The 25,465-nt window shown below is 46.2% G+C and overlaps 1 protein-coding gene across 1 annotated transcript; it reads left to right on the forward strand.

The window, feature by feature from the left end:
• The first annotated feature begins 10,703 nt into the window (after nucleotides 1-10,703).
• On the forward strand, nucleotides 10,704-23,267 carry LOC142403701 (uncharacterized). The gene is made up of 7 exons (XM_075489915.1): nucleotides 10,704-10,765; nucleotides 10,963-12,028; nucleotides 15,610-15,739; nucleotides 22,264-22,348; nucleotides 22,508-22,618; nucleotides 22,661-22,779; nucleotides 23,029-23,267. Exons 1-7 carry the CDS (start codon nucleotides 10,704-10,706, stop codon nucleotides 23,265-23,267), a joined length of 1,812 nt encoding a protein of 603 aa, XP_075346030.1.
• The last annotated feature ends 2,198 nt before the right edge of the window (nucleotides 23,268-25,465 follow it).

Genomic DNA, 25,465 nt, shown 5'->3' on the forward strand with positions numbered 1-25,465 from the left:
TGGAAAACCAAATGTTAGGGAGGAGTTGCTAGTTCCAATAGGTTACTAGAAGAAATGAACCCCAGCTTCTCTTTTGCCCATGGATCCTCCCAAGCAACACGTCCTGCGTTCAAAATTCAAGTAGCAGAGAGCCGAGAGCTGAGGAAGACCAAGGCAAGCGTGCCAGGCTCCTCGCAGCTGAACTGCCTGCTCCCGAGTGTGCTCTGTGGCATGTGACCAGCACAGTCACCCTGAAGGTGCAAGTTTCTGTCTTTCCTGTGAGCTGAAAAAGAAAGCCCTTGCACATACACAGCCTCTTCTCCCCTTTTGCTAAACCATCCTGTCACTCTCAGGTTTTCCTAAGTGGTGTTTTCCTTCTCTTTTCTACCATGAATCTTTCTCATCACCGATTATCACTATGCAACTTTGTACCCAAGTTTCACACAATTTTATGCAGCACCTCTTTTTTTAACCTGCCCACAAGTATTTGCCCTGGGAACAGAGCTCCCTGCCTTTTGACATCATAGCTGGAAGAAGAGGCTATTTAATTCTTTCCACTTAGTGGCTATCAACAGTATTTGTCTTGACGATGTACAGTGTCGTGGTTTAGCCCCAGACGGCAGCCAAGCACCACGCAGCCGCTCACTCACTTCCCCCCCCCCACCCGGTGGGATGGGGGAGAGAATCGAAAGAGCAAAAGTAAGAAAACTCGTGGGTTGAGATAATAACAGTTTAATAATTGGAACAAAATAATAGTAATAATGAATTATAATGAGAGGGAAGAAAAAACAATGAGAGAGAGAGAGGAACAAAACCCAAGGGAGGGGAAAAAAAAGAAAATATACATAAAAAAAAAAATTACAACCGCTCACCACCCGCCGACCGACGCCCAGCCAGTCCCCGAGCAATGATCGCTACTCCCCGGCCAACTCCCCCCAGTTTATGTACTGGCCATGACATCATATGGTATGGAATAGCCCTTTGGTCAGTTTGGATCAACTATCCTGGCTGTGCCCCCTCCCATTTCTTGGGCACCTGGCAGAGCATGGGGAGCTGAAGTGGGGGAAGAATCCTTGACCAATATAAACACCGCTTAGCAACAGCCAAAACATCAGCGTGTTATCAATATTATTCTTATACTAAAATCCAAAGCACAGCACTATACCGGCTACTAGAAAGAAAATTAACTCTATCCCAGCCGAAACCAGGACATACAGCAAGGTATGTCAGTATTGATCTGCATTGGCGAGCACTTAATGCGTATTTATTAGCTGAGTTTGCCTGCTTTTGTTGCAACTTTGCCGCTTTCAGCCGGTTTGGCCTGGTTTCTTCTCACAACAAAGCCACTTGCATAGGTAAGGTCACTGTTGGTCAAGTTCTACTGCACAGGTCTTGGAAGGCATCTTTACACTGGAGCTTTTTCTTATGTAACACGACCTCAAGAAAACTTCTTGGGGTAGCTACCTTGGAGGAATGTGGGGATGCTACCTGGCTCTTCAGATGTCTCCAGAAGAAGCCAAAAGACACCTGGAGATTCCGGGGAGGTGCCCCTGGCATCTCCTGGGCATGGACCTGCCTCCACATTCTTGCCCGTGAGCCAGGGGAGAAGTTTCCCTGGCCCCGAGTCCTAGAGTCCTGCCTGATGTATTGGGTTTGCATGGCAAGGTGTTGGTAGCGGGGGGAGGGGGGCACAAGGGGGACTTCTGTGAGAAGATGCCAGAGGCTTCTCCCATGTCCGACAGAGCCAGTTCCAGCCAGCTCCAAGATGGACCTGCCACTGGCCAAAGCTGAGCCCATCAGTGGTAATGGTAGCGCCTCTGGGATAACATATTTCAGAAAGGGAAAAAAATGCTGCGCAACAGCAGCCAGGAGAGAGGAACGAGAATATGTGAGAGAAACAACTCTGCAGACACCAAGGTCAGTGAAGAAGGAGGGGTGCTCCAGGCACCGGAGCAGAGATTCCCCTGCAGCCTGCGGTGAAGACCATGGTGGATGCAGGGTGTCCACCTGCAGCCCATGGAGGACCAAGGTAGAGCACATATCCACTCTGCAGCCTGTGGAGGACCCCATGCTGGAGCAGGTGGATGTGCCCTGTAAAATAAGAAAACTTAGAACAGTAAGAAAACTTGTGAGTTGAGATTAGAGCAGTTTAATAATTGGGAAAAAAAATGTAATGAAAAGGAAAACAGTAAGAGAGAGAGAGAGGGCAACACAACCCAGGAAAAAAAAACAAGTGCTGCAACCACTCACCACCCGCAAGCCGACGCCTAGCCAGTTCCCGAGCAGCGATTGCTGCCCCCACAGCCAACTCCCCCCAGTTTATATACCGAGCATGCTGTCATATGGTATGGAATAGGCCTTTGGCCAGTTTGGATCAACTATCTCGGCTGTGCCCCCTCCCAGCTTCCTGTGCACCTGACAGAGCAGGAGAAGCTGAAAAGGCCTTGACCAGTGTAAACATTACTTCGCAACAACTAAAACATCAGTGTGTTATCAACATTATTCTCAGCCTAAATCCCAAACACAGCACTATACCAGTCACTAGGAAAAAAATTAACTCTATCCCAGCCAAAAGCAGGACACTGGCCAAGTCAGCATCTTGTACATGTTGCGCAGACTGCGTTCCTTGACTGCTGGCAAGGAAAGGAGTGTGATAGGAGTGTTGGAATGCCAAGGAATGGGGATGGAAGTCACCACAGACTCATTTCTCAGTCTTCCAGGGGCTGTCTGTAGACCCCATGTAACTCGTCCTGCATTTGGAAAGAAGTGCCACCCTTTTGCTGAAAAGAAAAAAAAAAAAAAAAAAAGGAAAAAAAAAAGAAAGGTAGAGCTTTGCAAGGAATAAAATTTAATCCGTTTTAATGAGCAGGTAGGTTATCTGTGGCAGAGCTAGGACTTGGAGCGAGATTACCATGCTTAGTCTTACCATTCTAGAGTATTAAAAACATGTCCTTGAAACACTTTCCCAACATAACCAGACCTGACTTTCTAAAATAGCTGTTTTCCTAGCAGCTGCATCAGGGCTAAGCCAGATGAGAGAGTCTTGCCTGCTGAAGATGAAGATGGCAAAGATACTCAAAAGCATTATAACCTTTGAGAGTGGAAATGTGTCATTTACACTTTACGTGAACAGTTTTCCTTCAATCTACTGTTCTTTTCAACGATTGACAGAGGACATTTTGGTATTCCCATATCAGAACTCAGTGATTTTAAGTTAAAGGTCTCCACTGAGATTTTTTTTTTTTTTAAAAAAAGACCAATGTGTCCTGGAAGGAGGGGTAATTACACAGACTCGATAGTCCTACTCTTGTAGTTTTCAGTTCTCCTGAAACAGCAGGCATGTGTCTTTTCACTTGTGCTGTGATTAAAAAAAAACCAAACCAGACCAAACCCTTGCAACGTCCTCTGCAATTAGAGGTGGGTGAGACACATCACCTTTTCTGCCTCTTCCTCTATCCTGCTTTCTCTTCAACTTGTTTGGATCACTGTCATAAATTCTTTGCCTTCACTAGAGCCAAGACAACCTAAGATTTTTTTTTCAGGCCAGTCGTCTCCTGTCAGGCAGGGATGTCCATGTAGACGTGCTCGGTCCCAGAGGCCTTGCTGCGACAGGACTACCAGGTGGGTGCGTGGCTAGTGATGGTTCTCCCTTATCCACAGTGCTGCCAGTCATGTCAGCGAATGATGCTTTGGAGAGGTTTCAGATGGGTGGTAATTCTGAATTGTGAATTCAGCCTCGGGTGGTCTAGCTGTCTGTTTCTAGTTGTGTTTTAGATAACTTGGTTGTGGTTTTCCACTTGTTTTGGGGCTCAGTGGGCTCTTCACTGCCACTTGTGAAAGTGCCCAGAATATGGTTGCAGGAGCTTGGGGTTCAGTCCTCCGTGCGTGGCTGTTACCCTTACTGTGTGATGGAGTCGGCATGATGGGACGTGCTTCTCAGAAGGGCTCTTTCCTCAGCTGAACTGGCTACAGCGACTTCCTGTGCTCCCTGAAAGAAGTCCTTTACCATCATCTGGCACTTTGCCAAAAATGCACTAAGTGCGAACGAGATCCCATGAGTGATCTAAATTGCTCATTCGCGACTGTGGAATAATTGCTGGAGGTGACTTAGAAATTCAACTTATAGTCACACTTTTAGGTAAGGCACAGCATTGAAGAAGCTTCCCGGGTGGAGTGCGGCTCACATGCAAGGAATCCATGCCACGCAAGTTCCCTAGGCCTGCAACCTTAGATGTCGGCAATGCCAGGGGAACTTGGTGTGTTGGCTCTAAGAGGAACTGCCCAGAGGGTGAGGTGGTGTGGAGATACCGCGGCCAGGCGCTGTGATAATATGGGAAGTTGAAGGTACCACGGAACCGATAAGCTGCATATTTGCTACCCTGGGCCAACAGTCTGTCATGTTTTTGACAAAATGCTGTCCTTTTGGTGAACTTTGCTCATTATAACGTCGTTATAATACCACAACACACCTCCATCCCAAAAGCTACCCGCCTCCAAGGTGCGACCACCCCTCACTGAGATTGCGCTTTGAATTTTCCTAGTTTATACCTTTAAAAGCAAAGCGAGAAAACTTTACACCAATCCTAAACAAAGGTATGTATGACTAGAGTCACTCAAGCTCCACCTGGAAGGTAAAAATTAGTATGAAATAGCTTAAGAGAGAGAGAATGTTAGGGAAGACACCGTCATGTACCACTCTGACCTCTGGGATCAGTCGACGGGCTGAGCCTCTCTTCCCCCCCATCGGGACGCATTTGGGTAAGATCCGAACACTTGGTTATACCAAGTGCCTCCCCCGGAAACTTAGAAATCTCTCTAGAGTTGCTTTATTATCTTTCAACGCATTTGTAGCCGGCAGCGTTACTCATAGTCTTGGTATTTGCACATGCTTTGCAGACAGTGAATTTATCACCAGTGATCCAAAGAACCTGTGTGTCTGTTGCTCTAATAAACTGCACTCTTCATTAATCCAGCCGTGGTAGTTCTCACTGAACACGACCAGACTCTTTAAGTGTGGCCGTGATAGTTCATGCAACACGACTAGACTGGGGGTGCATCGCGTTATTTGTGAATCCATAATCATGAAAGTTCAGTACGCTGAACGCGACTGGACTTAAAACATTGGCAAATTAACGCTGACGCCTTAATCGACTTTTTGAAGCTGTTTCAGTGAAAGCCCTGAGAGGGCTCTGGCAGGCAAACGTTGACTCCGATGGGTGGCTACATATACAGTCCTTAGAAAATCAACCGTGGACCAAGTCAGAGCCTAAGACTGGACTTAGCCGCACCTAGACTCCTCTCTGAGAAGGAGTTTAGAAAGCAAGGGGGTTCTGTCTGAACCTCGTGACTCAACGGAAGGGTTCCCCCCTCCCCAACCCCGGCCACTCCTCAGACTCCTACGCGACAGTGACTTTTAATGCAAGAGCGACAAATTGACTCCTACGCAACAGTGTAGTCGGCAGGAGGGCAAGTAGTAATACTGATTACTTATGGAAGCATGGAATCAGTCCAAGTCCCAAATTCTCAGAAGCATGGGCTCATGATAATGGGTGTGATTGGGAAGCTGTGAAAGAACAGCTAAAAGTGGCCAAGGGGCATATAAAGGATGGAAAAGGGAAAGGAATTCTTTGCAAAATGCTAGCTACCTGTTTAGAAGCTGCTTATCAGTATAGGAAAAAGAACAATAAATGGAGCCAGACCAAAAAGAAGAAATAGAAGGCAGAAAGGCAGCTGAATTAATACTGTCCTTGAAAATGGAGCAGCTGCAGAAACAATTACAGGAAGAAAAGGAGGTAATAAAAAAGTTGGAAGAAAAGATTGAGGTGATGCTCATGCAGGCCCCACATCCCCCTAATGCCATGCAAATTAGGAAACTAATGGTGTCCCCATAGGACTGGGATGATGAGATTTTGGGTGATCCTAATGACCATGAAAAAGGCAATGTTAACCCACTACCCCTTTCAGACTCCTCTGAATATAAGCCTAGGCCCATTATTAAAGCAGAATACTTTGAAGGAACTCTGGGAGCTGGTCAGCGATATAGTATGCAAAGCACTCCATGGGATGCATTACAATGGGCAAGATTACAAGAGAAGTACAGCAGAAAGCCAGGTGAAACTGAAACTGTATATTTGTGGCGTGTCTGCCTCAGCAGTGGTGACCAAATAATGTTGAGTGGAGACAAAGCAAATGGCTATTGGGGTCTGGGAGTTTTCTTAAACCTAGGACCCGACCCAACAGATGAAGCCCAATCTATCACCAGCAGGGTAGCCTGCTGGGCTGGGGGAACAGATGCCTTAGATCGAGGTGAACCCTCTATAATTCCCATCCGTTCCCTAAGTGAACTCTCCACTGCCGTCACCAAAGCCGCCTGCACACAAGCTATGCACAAACATGGAGAGCCCAATGATACCCTGATACCTGCTACTGTAGAATATACCATGTTGAAGCCACTAAGTAGGGGAGCCCTGGCAATTCTTAAACCCTATTTGATTGCAAAACAGGATGAGATCAAAAGAGACAGAGAGCAAAATGAGGAATTTGACAGTGACGATCCCCACAGACAACTCCCTACACGGGCAGAATTAATGCACGGTTATTGTAAATCATAGCCGTGAAATGGGGTGGGATGATCTGTCGACCGAGAAATCAGACCCAAGATCCCAAACAGGAGATCATGGGGTGCAATCAGTCAAACAAACTCCCACACAGGGAACAGGAACTAAACCGAGGGAAAATACGCCTAGAGACCCACAAGCAGAGTCTTGGGAGTGGAGAAATGAACTGTGGAGGAAAGCATTGGCACTGGGCATTCCCAGAGCCACAATTAAGGGACAGCCTACTAGCATTATCTTGAGTCTAATTCAAGCATTTCAGAAACGCAATGATGGGGAAAGGAGAGAACGTACTCAAAATACTCCGGCGCCACTGCCTTCTCCAAGAAGGAGTGAAAACCCTTTCCTCCCCCTTAAGGAGGAATTACAAACCTTGAGATCAAAAAACAAAGAGCACCAGGATGGGAATTGGGCCTGTCCGTCTGGCGAGTGGCAGCCTATCAATGGCTAAATGAAGGAGGCCCTTACATTTTAATTCCAGTTGGCCCTCAACGACAACTGGTAAAATTTTTTATAGATACGGGAGCACAAATTTCAATACTAACACAACAGAATGCTGAGAAGCTGGGCATGCAACCTGGACGAGCAAGTCCTATTTGCCAAACAATGAAAGTTAACTTATGGCTCCCAGGGGAGACCACAATGACAATATTTGGGGTTTTGATGTTTGGAACAGTCTGACCTGGCACCTGCCTGATGGCAGTGTATGGTCCTTCGGTTCAAATATTAACCTGAACCCTGACAGAAATCGGGAGGCTGCAGTGCGTGTACTCCGCGCAGCCCCCACGCTCCCTGATTCAAAGGTTACTAAATATACCGCAATATCTGATTTCTACCGCATCACAAAATGGAATTTCTGAAGTAATAGCAGACTTGGAAAAATGGCACATTATTTCCGGAACCCACTTCCCATACAATTCACCAGTCCGGCCACTCTGAAAGCCAAATGGGAGATGACATCTCACAACTGATTATCAGCGCTTAAATGCCAACACAGCCCCACTAATGGCTGCAGTACCTAATACTGCAACTTTAACAGCCACTCTACAAGCGGCCGCACACCCATGCATGGCAGCGCTCGATGTGAAAGATATGTTCTTTATGGTCCCCTTGCAGGAGGAGGACAAAAAGAAATTTGCTTTCACTTGGGAAGGTAGACAATACGCCTTTAACAGACTCCCACAGGGGTAAACAGTCACCCACGATTGCTCATGCTGCGCTTGCTGAACTCTTACAGACAGTCTCACTCCCTCAAGATGTGAAACTGGACCAATATATAGATGATATCCTAATCGGAGGGACCTCCCCTGAAAAGGTGGGAGAAGCAGCAGCAGCAGCATGGCAAGCACTACATAAAGCAGAAGGTGAAGTCCCACCTGGAAAATGTCAGGGACCGAGTAGAGAAGTAAAAGTTTTAGGTACTTGGTGGATTGCAGGTAGTGCAGCAATCCCACTGGACACCCTAAGTACAATAGAACAGTTACAGATGCCCCAAACTAGGAAAGAACTACAACAACTTATGGCTACTTTAGGATACTGGAGGAAACACGCACCTGGATTTTGCTGTCATTGCTCGTCCACTATCCTCACTTTTACGAAAGGGGAAACCATGGAAATGGAACCCAGAACATGAAGAGGCAGACAAAACCCTACTACAGGAATTAAAAACCTATCAGTCACTGGGGCCAGTACACCCCCGCGACCCTATTATAGCAGAATGGGCTTTTGCAGAACATGGTACTTATTGCAATCTCTTCCAGAGCGGGCCGAGGGGACTAAAAAGACCTTGAATGTTTAGCTCGACTGCATTTAAAGAGACAGAACAGAGATACTCCGAATGGGAAAAGGGACTTTTGTTTTGGTCCACGCAGTTAAACAAGTTGAGAAAATACACCAGGGCCAACCTGTTCAGACTAGAGGGCCATTTAATTTGCTAGAAACAGTCCTGAAAGGAACTGCTGCCCCAGAAGGAATTGCACAGAAACCCACCCTCAGAAAATGGTATGCCTACCTGATGGGAGTAGCAGATGAAATGCAACTGACTGAAGGACACAGAAACATTTCCAAATTAGAAATGCCTATAAACACTGACCCACTAGCACTAAAACAGCCATTTCAACCTTCACGGATTCTAAATGCACCTCCCCTCACTGACAAAACACCAACCAAAGGCATTTGGTTTACCGATGCCTCAGCAAATAGGGTAAATATCAAATGGCAGTATAAAGCCGCCGCATTAGGAATTACCACGGGCAAACAAGTAATAGAAGAAGGTGAGGGAGTGCACAAGTAGGAGAATGAAGGGCAGTAGTTCTAGCAGCACAAAATGGAGCAAAAGTTATCTATGTCGACTCCTATGCCGTGTGGGCAGGTGCCACACAATGGCTTTGTCAGTGGGAAGCTCTAAATCAGGAGGTCAATCGATCCCCAGCTTGGAGAGCTGAAGACTGGCAATGACTATTAGCTATTGCTAGACAAGCACCCTTTAAACTAGCATGGGTAGAAGGCCATGTAACCAATGACCAACCAGCCACAAAACGGAACCAACAAGTAGATGAATTAGCCAGAATGAGGGGAATAAAAGCAGGAGATACACCAGATCCCGAGTGGTACCGACTGGGGGAATGGTTACATCAAAAATGAGGCCACACAGGCTGAGAAGCACTTTATTTTGCAGCCCAAAGCCGAGGTTGGCCTCTAAACAGGAAAATGTAAAACCATGCTTACAGAATGCCTCCAGTGTCAACTGAAATTGCAAACAGATCACCCTGCTAAAACACGACCCCTACACCTTATGAGGGAAAACATGGCAAATTGATTACATTGGACCCTTTAAGCCCTCCTCACGATATAGATACATCCTCACAGGAATAGAGGTCGTTGCAGGCCTAATCATGGCAACTAAATGTCGGAAGGCTAATGCTCAGAGCACCAGTAAGGGATTATCCTCTTGGTTTTCAGGCCTGCCAACACCCAATGTCATCCAAAGTGACAATAGCTCACATCTTTCCAACAAGGAAGTGCAAGAATGGGCAAAACAGGAAGCAAATTCAGTGGGTATTCCATACCCCCTACTATCCTCAATCGAATGGGATGGTAGAAAGAGCTACTGGCTTATTGAAAAAGAGCCTTAAGCCACACAAGGCCCAGTGGGATACTTGACTTTCCAAAGTACTTCATCAATTGAAGAATCGGTATGGGCCCACTGGGAGCCCTGGAAGCCAAGCATTCTTGACAAAAACTAGACCTGATGCTCCACCTCCTGATGAAAGAAAACATCCAATAGCATTACAGCCAGGACAACCTCTCATGGCAAATTTACCACAAATTGGAACTGTACCTGACTCTTAACTAAACCTTGTGGCCCACTTGCCTGGGAAGCTACTGACAGCAGTGGTGCAAAACACACAATTAGTGCACGGTGGATTTTTCCCTTCTTTCCAATGGGGTAACCTGTCTGGAAAACCCCACCGAGACCACTTTATTCTACCCTTTTATCTTGCAGTCTCCTCCAAGATGAAAAGAAGATACATTGTCCTGCTGCTGTCAAAGATTTCAAGAATACTTGCTTCCCCACAGATGCCCACCTGTCTCAACTTAATTGTCAATCAAGACAGCAGCCACAATTGTGTCAACACAGATAAGCCACCTGCCTTGTTACTCACAGACAGCAGATTCAACCTGACTTGTAAAACACAACCACCTGTTAGTGAGGTGGTGTAAAACACAACCACCTATTTCTGTTACGATTATTTACAGCAACTCTTACACGCCATCTAGAAAATGCTGTAACATAAAGTCATTGCTCAATACACGACACGCTGAAGGAACATTATGATGTTAAAATAGCATGCAGATGGAATGCTCTGAAGGGACGCAATGTAATATTAGGAACAATAGCTCTCACAATCACTAAACCTATCACAATGATGTCAGTGCCTCCTCTGAATACTCCCCTAGTTTTACTAAGGAGCCTTACTGAGACAACACCAGAGTGGCCATGGTCTCAAGCTCATGCTAAGTCTAATGGCGCTATGGGAACACTCCCTAGGAAGGGAAATTTAAATCTTTCCACCGTGGTCATGCGTGGAACTGAAGTATACTTAGAAAATGAATGGAGCTGGGACAGAAATGAGACGGATGTTAATACAATTCCCCGACTTTGGAGAACGGTAGCGACAGAAATTAAAATAGGATGCCGGATGATCAATGGGTCTACCCATGAAAAGGCAACTCAGATTTCTGTATATAACATTACATCAAATGCAATAACAAAAAATAGAAAACTTTCTGCCTCTGAAAGATTGGACTGTTGGTACCATTTTACCTTAACACAACCTGGTTCCGTAATCTGCGTCTGGGCTCGCAGGAACACAGGACTGTCATTTAAATTCAAAATACACATTATTGAGCCTAGCACAACAACAGCAACTCCTCCCTTAACATCCGCCCCGACTGTAAAGGACAAGAAAACTCTATCCCCACAAATTTCTGCTCTATCCCCACAAAGTTTTAAAATTGGGCCTTATGCCATCAAACATACAGGCCAGCAACAAGTGCTGTTTAATCCATCATGGTCCCTCAAACGAGTGGCACTATCAACGCAGATCAGCATCTCTGCAATTAAACCTACTTGCTCACCATTCCTAAGTGTGCCCTATGCAGGACGGTTAGCGTGGTTGCATGGACGAGCCCTCACCTCTCCAAAACGATCAAGAAGAGATGTGACTGGTACTTTAGAAACTGGATTAGGAGTATTAAACAGCATGGACGCTGAAGCTTTAGCAAACAAAATAAGCTCAGCAACAAGTAATTTGCACAAATTAGAACGTTCATTGCGATCTTCTCTATCGGCACTGGGAACTAACCAATGGCTCTTATCTGATCTGTTACCTCAATGGGAAAGAATTAACGAAGAAGACCACCAACTAATTGTGAACACGCTAGGTGCAGCCCAAATTAATGTCTCTCTCGCTCTTAGTTGTATTCAAGCTCAATTGTGGGTGCAATCTACTGTGGCAGCAATTGTAAGAGAAGGTGAAGAGGGCACCTTACCCACTGAAATTCAAAAAGTAATCTGGGACAACGTAACTGAATTTGAAAAGAGATTCCAATCCTGGTGCTGTCTAGTCAATTTTACCTATGACCGTTCTGACACTGAAGCCACAGCTTTTGTTCTGACAATACGCAATGCTTCGGTATACACCATATACCCAATCATTGCACTGGGATTAAATCGCAGTGGGACTGTCCTCTGCCCGTTAGAACATAGGGTATGGAACAAATGGCAAACTATTGATGTTGATGCGTGCGTTGCATGGGAACACCAGGGATTTATTTGTGACAGGAATACCATTAAGGCCCAAGGCATTTGTCTTGACACAGAACAACGTGGTTGTCCTTTTGAAATACATCCTAATGAAACCCCTGAAACTGTACTTGTATATGTTGGAAACGGACGTGTTTGTATGAGAACCCTTTGTGATTCTATAGACAATACCACTGTAGATATATACAATCACTCAAATATTGGTATTTGTAATTTTACCAAAATTATGGGATGCGATTGCAACTCTTCGGCTCCTGTCACAACCCACCAACTGCTACAATCTTACTATACACTGTATCAAGAGTTATTGCCTCCCCCTACTGCAATGAATCTCATATTGGGGAGAAAACTCTTGCAACATGACGACCTGAATCAATTGCTAAAACGAATTCGAAACAATGGACAAAGAACCCTGACTACCATCCATCATGATGCAGAAGAGAGAAACCCTGTCCTAGAAAGAGTGAAGAAAGATGGAGAGCCTCACTGCTGGGAAACTCTTTTTGGATGGTCCCCAACAGCAACTGGAAGTTTGAATTTGATGCTGCATCCTATTGTAGTTCTGCTAGTTTTAACCTTATTATGTTTATTGCTTATCATCGTTCTGTATCTCAAAGTTTGGCAAACAATGAAACAAATTACATCCACCCAGCATGTAAAACGCATACAATCAATTGATTCTGTGTGTGAAATGCTATATAACTAACATTAATTCGGACACTTATCTAAACAGCTTATCAACTAATTGGACTCTTACCACTGATCTGCAGTACGCCACTGCAATACACCTATGTCATAAATACTGCAATATTAATGACATAGAGGCAAGAGGTGACCGTACTACCACTGCAAGAGTCGATAAAGTGGATTGACCATAGTCACAGGGTGGAGTGTGACGGATGCACTTGACCTCTGTGACAGTGTGCTTCCCCCACCCCTGACCTTTATCTCCTGCAACCCTGCTTAGGTGATAATCACCAGTGGTGATTGTAATGGATGCATCTGGTCACGATGGCTGCATCGGCTCAAAGTGGATTCAGGAGACAGATAACAACACAATAGCCTAGGGCTATTCTGCAATGCACCCACCGAAGAAACTAAAATCTGTGGTCAGTATGCAAATATGACTATGAGTCAATCATCTTATCCCCCATAAATAACGAGCAGCCCAAGAGCCCTTTGAGCTCTCCTGCACGGCAGCGGGCTGCACGCCACAATCTCCCCTTGAGCCGGGACGCCTCTCAAGGTTACTCCTCGAGGTCGAGAGATTCCTTGCCGCAACAAATCCTCGGTAAGTGACTAATAGCATGCTAAACTTTGAAATCTTAGCTAAGTGATATAAAGGATTGATTGCACACATATAATCCTTTAGATATAAACCGTTGACCAAGTCTGGGACTAGGACTGGATCTAGCCGCACCTAGACTCCTCTCTGAGAAGGAGTTTAGAAAGCAAGGGGATCTTTTTCCGAACCTCATGACTCAACGGGAGGGTCTCCCTCACAGTTTTGTCTGACCCTGTCCTCTAGGCAGTAAATAATCAAGTGTACCTCGCCATCGAATCTGGTTAAAACACTGTCGCGTTGAACTTTGTTAACTCCCTATTCTGTATCAATAAACTATATTTTTCCTTCTCTCTTACGAGTGAAGTGCACCCTCCCTCCATCCGCGACAAACTGGCATAGTTGGCAGGATGGCAAGTAGTATCACTGATTATTTACGGAGGCATGGAGTGAATCCGAGTCCCAAATTCTCAGCAGAATGGACTCGTGACAATTGGCATAATTGGGAAGCCGTTGAAGAACTCCTAAAAGTAACTAGAGGCCACACAAAAGATGGAAAAGGGAAAGGAATTATCTGCAAGATGCTAGGTGCCTGTTTAGAAGCTGCACATCAGGAAAGAGACAACAGAAATAAAAAGGAGCAGGACCTAGAGAAAGAAACAGAAGGTAGAAAGGCAACTGAGTTGTTACTATCTTTAAAAATTGAACAACTGCAGAAACAGTTACAGGAGGAAAAGGAAAAAAGACAAAAGGTGGGAGAAAAGGTCGAGATGATGCTTCTACAGCCTCCCCGCCCCCCCGACATCATACAGATTAGGAAACTAATAGTATCCCCTGAAGACTGGGATGGAGACTTCTGGGGTGATCCCGATGATAGCGAGCCAGAAGACGACAACCCTTTGTTCCCCACAAATCCTCCTGAGTATGAAGCCCGACCCATTGTTAAAACAGAAAGAACTGTGGGTCCTCGGGGTGCTCATCCGCGACATACTACACGAACCATCCCCTGGGATCCGTTGCAATTGATAAATTTGCAAGAGAGATACAGCAGAAAACCAGGTGAAACTGAAACGGAATACTTGTGGCGAGTATGCCTCAGTGGCGGTGACCGAATAATGTTGAGTGAGGATGCAGCAAGCGACTATTGGGGTTCGTGAGTTTTCTCAAATTTAGGACCCGACCTGACAAATACACCCCATTCTATCACCAGTCGAGTAGCTTATTGGGCTGGAGGAACAGACAGCATGGAGCGAGTTGAACCCTCCATAATTCCTATTAAATCTTTAAGTGAGCTCTCTACAGCCGTCACAAAAGCCGCCTGTATACAAGCCATGCACAAAGGAGGGTCCCATGATGTCCCACTGTCTGCTACAGTAGATTTCGCAATGTTAAAACCACTGATTAGAGGAGCCCCGGCAATTCTTAAATCCCATTTAGTTGCAAAACGAGATGAGATCAAGAAAGACACAGAACACAATGAGGGACTAGGTGATAACGCTCAAAATGCCCACAAGCAGCTCCCTACCTGGGCAGAATTGATGCACGGCATTGTTCACTACAGCCGGGAAACGGGCTGGGAGGATGCACCAGCTGAAAAACAAAACCTGAAGCCCCGGGGAGGAGAGCACAAAGTAAGACCCATAAACCGGGGAACGGAAAGGAGATCGAAGGGAAACAAACTTAAAAATCCGCAAACAGAATCTCGAGAATAGAAGAATGAATTGTGGAGGAATGCATTAGCTTTAGGCATTCCCAGAGCTGCGATTCAAGGTCAGCCTACTGGCATTATTTTGAGTCTAATTGAAGCATTCCAAAAAAGAGATAATGGTGAAAGGAAGGAGCGTATTTCAACTCCTCCTGCGCCAGACCCCAGAAGGGGAGGCAACCCCTTCCTCCCGCTTAGGGAGGAATTGCAGGACATGAAGTCAAAAAACGAGTAGTGTCCGGAAGGCAATTGGGCCTGCCTGTCTGAAAAGTGGAGGCTTATCAGTGGATAAGTGGTAACGGCCCATACGTTTTCATTCCAGTTGGTCCTCAAAGACAATTGGTAAAGTTTTTAATAGATACGGGAGCACAAATTTCACTATTAACACAACAAGACACCGAGAAGCTGGGCGTACGACTCAGACGGCAAAGAGTTAAAATTACCGGCGTGAACGGAGCGAGTGTGCAGTGCCAAACCGCCAAGGTCAATTTATGGCTCCCGGGCGAGAAGCGCATGTCGAGTACTCGCTTTGCAATTAAAGATCACCATGAAAATATTTTAGGTTTCAATGTTTTAAACAGACGAACCTGGCGCCTGCCAAATGGCAGCGTGTGGTCCTTCGGCTTGAACATCGATCCCAACCCCAGCAGAAATCGGGAGGCTGCAGTGCGGGCACTGCGCGCAGCCCCTGCACTTCCAGAGTCAAAAATCACTAACGTACAGCAATATCCCATTTCTGCTGCGGCACGATTATCTCCAGAGACAAATTATCTCCAGAACACACTCCCCATATAACTCACCTGTCTGCCCGTCCGCAAACCAGACGGGAGGTGGTGTTTAACAGTCGATTATCGGCGCCTGAACGCCAATACAGCCCCGCTCACAGCTGCTGTGCCAAACATTGCCAACTTAACAGCCACTTTGCAAGCAGCTGCACAGCCATGGATGGCAGCGCTAGATGTAAAGGATATGTTCTGTACGGTTCCCTTAAAGGAGGAGGATAAAGAGAAGTTTGCTTTCACTTGGGAGGGAATACAATACACCTTTAACAGACTCCCACAGGGGTACAAACATTCACCCACGATTACTCATGCTGCGCTTGCTGAACTTTTACAGACAGTCTCACTCCCCCAAGAAGTGAAACTGTACCACTATATAGATGATATTCTGATGGGAGGAGCTTCCCCTGAAAAGGTTGGGAAAGCGGCAGCAGCAGTAGGGCAAGCACTACATAAAGCAGAAATTGAGATTCCACCCGGAAAATGTCAGGGACCAAGTAAAGAAGTAGAATTTTGAGGTACTTGGGGGATAGCAGGCAGTGCAGTGATTCCTCCACATACCTTAAGAAAAACTGAAGAGCTGCAAATGCCCCAATCAAGGAAGGAGTTACAACAATTAATGGGAGCTTTAGGATATTGGAGGAAACATGTGCCTGGATTTTCTATCATTTCTCGTCCCTTATACTCACTCTTACGAAAAGGCAAACCCTGGGAGTGGAAATTAGAACATAAAGAGGCAGTCAAAACTCTAACTGAAGAGTTAAAAACATATCAGTCACTGGGACCAGTACAGCCCCGCGACCCTATTTTAGCCGAATGGGGTTTCGCTGAACACGCTACTTACTGTAACCTGTTCCAAACTGGGCCCGATGGGCCAAAAAGACCTTTTTGTTTAGCTGAACCGCATTTAAAGCAACAGAACAACGATACTCTGAATGGGAAAAGGGACTTTTATCTTTAGTCCGAGCAGTTAAACAAGTTGAGAAAATACATCAGGGACAACCTGTGCAAACTAGAGGACCATTTAATTTACTAGAAGCAATCCTAAAGGGGACTGCTCCCCCAGAAGGAGTTGCACAAAAACCCACTGTCCGAAAATGGTATGCCTACCTAACAGGAGTTGCAGAAAATATGCAACTAACTGAAGGACACACTAAGCTTTCCAAATGGCAGATGCCCATAAACACAGACCCTTTAGCGTTACAACCATTTAAACCTTCACCCATTCTGGATGCACCACCCCTCACTGAGGGTACACCAACAGAAAACATTTGGTTTATAGATGCTTCAGCAAAAAGGGTAAACGGTAAACGGCAATATAAGGCTGTTGCATTACATATTACCACCGGCAAACAAGTAGTAGAAGAAGGTGAAGGCAGCGCACAAGTAGGAGAAATAAGAGCAGTTGTTTTGGCGGCACAGAATGGAGCAAAAGTCATATATGTAGACTCTTATGCTGTGTGGGCCGGTGCCACACAGTGGCTCTGTCAATGGGAAACCTTGAATTGGGAAGTAAACAGACCCCCAGTTTGGAGAAACAAAGACTGGCAATTATTACTAGATAGAGCCAGGAAAACACCTTTCAAGATGGGATGGGTAAAAGCTCATGCTAAAGATAATCAACCAGCCACAAAGTGGAATCAAAAGGTAGATGAGCTAACCAAAATTAGGAAAATCACCTTAAATCCTGAGTGGTATCGATTGGGAGAATGGTTACATCAAAGCCTAGGCCACACAGGTAAAGAAGCATTTTAATTTGCTGCACAGAGTAAAGGCTGGCCTATAAATAGGAAAACTTGTGAAACTATCCTTACAGAATGTCCCCAGTGTAGACTGAAATTACAAGCCGATCATCCTGCTAAAGCACCACCTTTACCTATCAATGAAGGGAACGCTTTATGGTCTACATGGCAAATTGACTATATCGGACCATTCAAATCCTCTGCAGGATATCGATACATCCTTACAGGAGTGGAAGTAGTCTCTGGCTTGCTGATGGCGACTAAATGTCGGAAAGCTGATGGGCGAAATACAGTGCGAGGGCTATCAGTTTGGTTCTCAAATCTACCTACTCCTGATGTTATCCAGAGTGATAATGGCTCACCCTTTCTGTGTAAGGAAGTGCAAGATTAGGCAAAACAAGAGGGAATTAGATGGGTATTTCACACCCCATACTACCCTCAATCAAATGGGATGGTAGAAAGAGCTAATGGCTTCTTGAAAAGGAATCTCAAACCACAGGAAGCTCAATGGGATAGGAGACTTCCCAAAGTACTCCATCAATTAAATAATCGATAGGGGCCTACTGGAAGCCCTGTAAGCCAAGCGTTCTTTGTAAAAACTGAGCTTAGCGCTCCACCTACTAGGAAAAGAGAATATCCAATGACATTACAGCCAGGACAGCCTGTGATGGTCAATTTACCATCCATCGGTACTGTGCCTACGACTTTAACTAAACCTCGTGGCCCACTTGCCTGGGAAGCTACTGAGAGCAGTGGTGCAAAACACAGAATTAGTTCACGATGGATTTTTCCTTCTTCTTAATGGGGTAACCTGTTTGGACTGTCCCCACCGAAACAAGTCTCTATTTTCTCTTACAGCACCCCACCGGATGTCAGACGGAAATGCTGTGTTCATGTTACTATTCCCAACCCTAACACACTGTTGATGTTAATGCATGCTTTGTAAGGGAACAACAAGGATTTATTTGTGAGAGTAACACCATCAAAGCCCAAGACATTTGTCTTGACACTGAACAAAATGTTTGTCATTTTGAAATATATCCCGATGAAGCCCCTGAAACTGTCCTTGTATATATTGGAAAAGGATGTGTTTGTATGAGAACCCTTTGTGATTTTATAATCGTAGATAACATTACTGTAGATACAAGTTATCACTCAAATATTTGTGTTCGTAACTTTACCATACATTGAGCCGAGATTTATTGGCTACCCCCATCAGGATGAATCTTACATTGGTGAAGAAACTACTACAACACGATGACCTGTGTCAACTGCTAGAATGCATCCGAAAGAATGGACACAAAACTCTGATCACCGTTTGTCATGATGCAGAAGAGATACACCATGTCTTGGAAAGAGTGAAGAAGGATGGAGAACACCATTGGTGGGAAACTCTTCTTGGATGGTCACCGACAGCAACGGGAGTGTTTAATCTTATGCTTCACCCAGTTGTCATTTTACTGACTCTAACATTAATGTGTCTATTGCTTATAATTATATTGTATATTAAGGTTCGGCACATGATAAAACAAATAACCAAACTTCAACCACCCAAAACATACAAATTAATGCATAACAAACAGCAGTGCTTCACTCTCTACTTATTGTGGATCTAGAAGTGCATAAATCATCAATATACTATTTATGGCACAGCGGCAAGAGGTGACCGTACCACCACTCTGTGAGAATAAGATGAATTGACTATAGTCACGGGGTGGAGTGTGAGGGTGTGCTTCCCCCGCCCCCGACCTTTATCTCCTGCAACCCTGCTTAGGTGATAATCACCAGTGGTGATTGTAATGGATGCATCTGGTCATGATGGCTGCATCGGCTCAAAGTGGATTCAGGAGACAGATAACAACACAATAGCCAAGGGCTACTGTGCAATGCACCCACCGAAGAAACTAAAACCTGCACGGCAGAGGGCTGCACGCCAGGATGTCGCCTTGAGCCAGGACGCCTCTCAAGGTTACTCCTCGAGGCTGAGAGATTCCTTGCCGCAACAGATCCTCGGTAAGCGACTAATAGCATGCTGAACTTTGAAATCTTAGCTAAGCGATATAAAAGATTGATTGCACACATATAATCCTTTAGATATATACCGTTGACCAAGTCTGGGACTAGGACTGGATCTAGCCGCACCTAGACTCCTCTCTGAGAAGGAGTTTAGAAAGCAAGGGATCTTTTTCCGAACCTCATGACTCAACGGGAGGGTCTCCCTCACAGTTTTGTCTGACCCTGTCCTCTAGGCAGTAAATAATCAAGTGTACCTCGCCATCGAATCTGGTTAAAACACTGTCGCATTGAACTTTGTTAACGCCCTATTCTGTATCAAATATTTTTCCTTCTCTCTTACGAGTGAAGTGCACCCTCACTCCATCTGCAACAACCTCTTAACCAAACTAGCAGTACTGTGGTACAGGCTCCAAAGGAGGTAAAGGCCTGAGCCGTGACCAGGTCAGGAACTCCTCTGGTGCACATCTGTTCTCTGAAAACCCACAAAGGAGCGACACAGTGAGCATCGATGCATATGAGCTTGGAACACCGATCATGCAGTTAACGCAGGAATAGCAGGTGGCTTTTCCAAGACTCATTTATCAAGGAACAAAGGAAGTTGTGGGTACAAGGAGCCTCATGCATATTGCTCCTATTGCATGTAATTTGACTGCGAGACAACCGCTTTATCTATAAATATGACAGGCAAAGGGAGCCTTCTTTGAGCTCTCCCTGCTAGGCAGCGTGGCTGCATTGCAGTGATCTCCCCTTGAGCTGGGACAGCTCTCAAGGTTGTTCCTCAAGGAAGAGAGACCTTTTACCAACGGCAGATCTTTGGTAAGCGACTGATATCGCACATAACCTTGCAGGATGGTAACATTGATTCTGTCTTGGTAACTTCAATTGCATGCTGAGTTGATAAATCTTGCATATATAATCCCTTAGACATAAACCATTGTCCAAGTCTGAGACTAAGATCGGACTCAGCCGCACCTAAGCAAGCGGGACTACTCTGAACCTTGTGACTCAACAGGAGGCTCTTCATTACTCTTCATATGCCTTCCATTAGACATAAACTGTTGTCCAAGTCCGAGACTAAGATTGGGCCTAGCCGCACCTAAGCTCCATCAGGAGTTTAGAAAGCAAGGGGGTCTATTCTGAACCTCGTGACTCAACGGGAGGGTCCTCCGTACCCTTTGTATCCTCGGTCTCTCTGTGAATCACTTGAACTCGAGTGTAACCCAATTTTCCTGTGTATGTTTCTTCCATTAGTGGAGTGAACCTTGCCATTGAACTTTGTAAAGTCTCACTTTTATAAATCACATTAAAACCACTTTTGCTAATACCTTTGACGGTGATTTTTTTGAGCGACCTAAATCGCTCATTCGCAACATAGTTACTGGCCAGAGTCTACTGAGATTTCTGCTGTAAGATGTTTTACCTGGCCTCTCAATTCATGGGCACTCTTTTCTGAAACCCCTTCTTACTGTGGCAAGTATCAGTTAAAGGTGACCCTGCCTCAACAAGAGCAGACCCAGCTACAGACGTAGGCAGAGCAAGGACAGAAAGTAAAAACAACAAGAGATGGCATCCATCACACACGGAGGGACGTGGATGCCCATGGTGTCAGCAGGGAGCTGGGCATGGGAACCAGAGACCATAAAAAGGAGGGTTTGGACCATAAAAAGCCTTTCAACACTACAATCAAAGCGCTGGACCCTAACAATGAAGCTTGGAGCCCTAAAAGAGGGCCAAAAGAGGGCTTTGGACGATAAAAATGGGGGTTTGGAAACTCAGGATGCGGCTTGGACCCTCAAAATGACTGGCTGGATCCTAAAAATGCTGCTTTGGAGCCTGAAAATGAGGCTTTGGAAACACAAAATGTGGCTTTGGACTCTAAAAAGGAGACTTTGCAAACTGAAATGAAGCCTCTGGACCATAAAAATGAGGCTTTGGAGCCTAAAATGAGGTTTTTCTGCCATAAAAGTGAGGGTTTAGACCATGGAACTGAAAGTGTGTGTCCTTAAAAAAGGCTGTTGTTAGGAAGACAGGTTTGGACCCTATAAATAAGGCTTTGCACTCTAAACAAGAGGCTTTGGACCTTCCAAACCAGACTTTGGGGCTTTAAAAATGACACTCTGGGCCCTTGAAATGAGTCTTTGGACCTTAAAAGGGGGGGCTTGGAACTTATAAATGAGGCTTTGGGACCCTAACAATGAGGCTTTGGGACCTAGAAAGGAGGCTTTCAACCCTAGAATCTAAGCTTTGGACTCAAAATGAGGCCGTGGGACATAAAAATGAGACTTTTGGCCCTGAAACAGGGGTTTGGAGCATAAAAGTGAGAGTTTGGACACTCAGGATGCAGCCTGGACCCTCAAAACGACTGGCTGGATCCTAAAAATGCTGCTTTGGAGCCTGAAAATGAGGCTTTGGAAACTAAAAATGCGGCTTTGCACTCTTAAAAGGAGACCTGGCAAACTACAGCTGAGCCTTTGGACCCTACAAATGAGGCTTTGGAGCCTAAAAAGAGACTTTGGAAAGGAAAAACAAGGCTTCGGACACTCTAAATAGAGCTTTGGACCCTGAAAAGAGGCTTTCTGCCCTAAAAGTGAGGCTTTCCATACTAAAAAGGAAACTGTGGGCCCTCAAAGAAGGCAGCGGGTACTAAAACACAGGCTTGGACCCTGAAAAATGAGGATTTGGGGCCCTATGAACGGAGCTTGGGGCCATTAAAATGATGGGCTAGGTGCAAAACCTGAGGCTTTGGACGCTGAAAAAGAGGGGAACCTATTGGTTCCTCTATGGACCCAAGAACTGAAGCTTGCGTCCCTAATGCAGGGCTTTGGGCACTACAGTTGAGGCTTAGAGCTGTAAAAGAGGGGGCTGGACCCTATAAATGCGAGTTTGGACCCTCAAAAGGAGAGTTTGGGCATGAAGAATGGGGCTTTGGAAATGAAAATGAGGTTTCAAACCCTGAAATTAGGTTTTGTGTCCTGAAATGATGCTTTGGTACCAAAAAGTAAGGCTTTGCACCCTAAAAATGGGTCTTTGGCCGCTCATAATGAGTGTTTGGGCACCCAAGATGCAGCTTGGACCCTGAAAATGACTGGCTGGATCCTAAAAGTGAGGCTTTGCACCCTGAAAATGAGGCTTTGGACATGAAACAAATGAGGCTTTGTTCCCTAACTGAGGAGTTTGCTCCCTAAAATGAGGCTTTGGGCCCTCAAAATTGCAGACTGCATCCTAAAAATGAAGCTACGGTTCCTGAAAATAAGGCTTTGGTCCCAGAAACTGAGCCTTTGGGCCCTATAAAGAAGGCTTTGGACTCTAAAAAGGAAGCTTTTGACATTCAAAGTGAGACCTTGGGCCTTAAAGATGACGCTTTGGGCCCTTAAAATGAGTCCTTGAACTGTAAAAGCGGGGCTTGGAACTTAGAAATTAGGGTTTGACCCGAGAAATGAGGGTTTGGACCATACAAATGAGGCTTTCAACCCTAGAACCAAAGCTTTGGGCTCTAAAAAGGAGGCTTTGGGTCCTAAAAAGGAGGCTTTGGGACCTAAAAGAGGGGTTTGCACCTTAGAAATGAGGGTTTGGACACTCAAGATGTGTGCTTGCTCCTGGCCTATCAGCTCCTCAGTCGTCAGGGTCAACATAAGCAGCTGCAGAAGCCAGATGCCTGCTCCTGCCCTGTCACCTGCTTGGGATCAGGTGACATCACAAGCACCTACACAAGCCAGGTGCATGTTCCTGCCCAACCACCTACTCAGCCACCTATGACATCACAAGCAGCTGCACAAGCCAGGGGCCCGTTCATAACTTACCACCTACTCTCGTGCCTATGACCTCACTAGCATCTGCACAAGCCAGGGGCTGGCTCCTGGCCTAACACCTACTCAGCCACCACTGACCTCACAAGCACCTGCACAGCAGGAGACGCCTCACCTCCAACACCCTGGCTTTTTCCCCTCCATCTCCAGCTCTGTCTCCCATCTCCCCACGCTCTCCTCTCTCCCAGGCACCTTTCTCACCCACTCCACAACCTCCCAACGCCTCTGTCTGTCTCTGTGTTTGGGTGGCAGACGTTACCTCAGAAGCATTGTCCCAGCCAGGTCACCTGCATCTCCTTCTCTTCTCCCTCTGCTCTCATCGTGACTGCACCAGCTGTTGGAGGCACTTTTGGACCTCATGGGCCCTTGCGTTCTGCCTCCCCTCTGCTGTTAAATCCTGTTCCTGCAAGAGAAGCCACAATCACTCAGTGCCCCCTGGGTGCCATCTGACCTGCATCTTCCTGAGCTGGACAGCTGGTGGGAACTGTCACCATCAGAACCAGCAGTGCGTGAAGTCTTCTCCTGGCACAGGCGCAGCTCTGGCTCTGTGTCCTCTCCCCTGCAACTCTTTGTTTCCCTCATAACCTCAGGCTGCCGCAGTAATAATCATACTTTTAGTCTCTAATGACACCTGAGAAGCCTCCAAAGCTCCTGTCATTAGACAGACACACACCACCCTGCAGGAGGACAGCACAACACAGGGTCAGCCAGTATGGGTGTCAGTGGCACAAGAGGTCCTTGTGCGTGAAAACACTCGGTAACTCCCTGATCCATTGTGATCAAAGGTTTTTTACTTTTTCCTTCCCTAAGAAGTTCAGGCCCTTCTAGGCATCCTTAAAAGATCCCGACCTTAAAATGGTAACACTTTGTGCACAGGGGATGGGTCAGGTCATTTGTTTTCGTGTTCTCATGAAACCCGAGGCATGTGTTTTATCTGTTCCTAAGCTATTTTTCTCTTTTCTTCACATTCCTCCCCCAAAACAGAGAAAAAGCCAATGCATACCAGCATCAGGACATTTTGAATGCTCTGCTAATACAGGAGGTTTCCAGTAAGCGTGCCACGGGCATAGGTGCAGCGAGCTGGAAGCACCAAGGCACACGTACTGCAGTGTGCAATGAGGAATGGCCAGTGCACATCAGCACCCTTGTCCTGACAGATGGCCATCGCTGAAGACAACTCTGCTCGGTCAGGACGCTGAACCTCCACTGCACCCACCCCCAGCCCTGAGCAAAAGGGGACACAGAGAGACGCAGGCTGACTGTCCAGAAACGCTGTTTGGCTCAGGGGGCGTGCAGGGCAACAGGGACCCAGACAAACTGATAACAAGTCCCCATGCTCACCTTTTTCTCCTTTTCGCCTTCCAGGTGAGGCTGGTCAAGTGACGCCCCAGGCACCTGCAGCCATTCGCTGTACACAACTCCCCTGAGGCTGGATATCTGATAAACGTTTAATAAAACAACGCACACCCACAGACTTTCTCTGTTCACCTTGAGCTGGGGGCAGCGTGTGTGTGTGGGGGAGGAAGATCTGCTTTCTTCATTTAATTTTTTGCCTCAGCAAAACCAGTACAAGATTCCGACTAGAGGGCAGCACTGAAATCAAAGGGTAAGAGACGCAGAAGGCTCCAACCGCACATTTCCCCCTGATTGCCTTAACCAAAACAGACTTTGGATCCTGACTGCTCACTTCAACCTGGAATACTCCCATGCCTTGTCTGAAAGCTACTGTGCGCCTGCCTGAGGCCAGACACAATCCACACAGAGAGCAATCAGAGCTAAACCCTGCACTTTCCTTGGGACAGTATCTTTGGAAAACTTCTTTGCTGGCCTCTTTGAAAAACATGTAACTGCATGATAAACTCCCTGATGGGTTGGCGGGAACTCCCTGGCTGTGGTAAAACCATCCACCCTCGGTACCCCCATTTCCCAAGAGCCGGCAGCACAGCTTGGGTGGGGGGAAAGGCTCCTATCGGACCTGGGGGCCGAGAGAGGGGCACAAGCGTCTGCCAAGGGAGCTGCATCCAGCCAGGAGCACTCCCCACTTGCTTCTCTCGCAATAAAGCCTTGGTGTGTGCTCCCACCAGGAGGGAGAAACAACTTCCAAGACCAAGGGTATGTATCTCCATCGTTTACTTACCTGCAGGGAGGTCTGCTTTGACGGCCCTGGGCTGGAAGGACATGCACTGCAGAGGCGGGCATTTACAGATGTGTCT

Source organism: Mycteria americana, unplaced genomic scaffold (genome assembly GCF_035582795.1).
Source record: "Mycteria americana isolate JAX WOST 10 ecotype Jacksonville Zoo and Gardens unplaced genomic scaffold, USCA_MyAme_1.0 Scaffold_42, whole genome shotgun sequence".
Lineage (NCBI taxonomy): Eukaryota > Metazoa > Chordata > Aves > Ciconiiformes > Ciconiidae > Mycteria > Mycteria americana.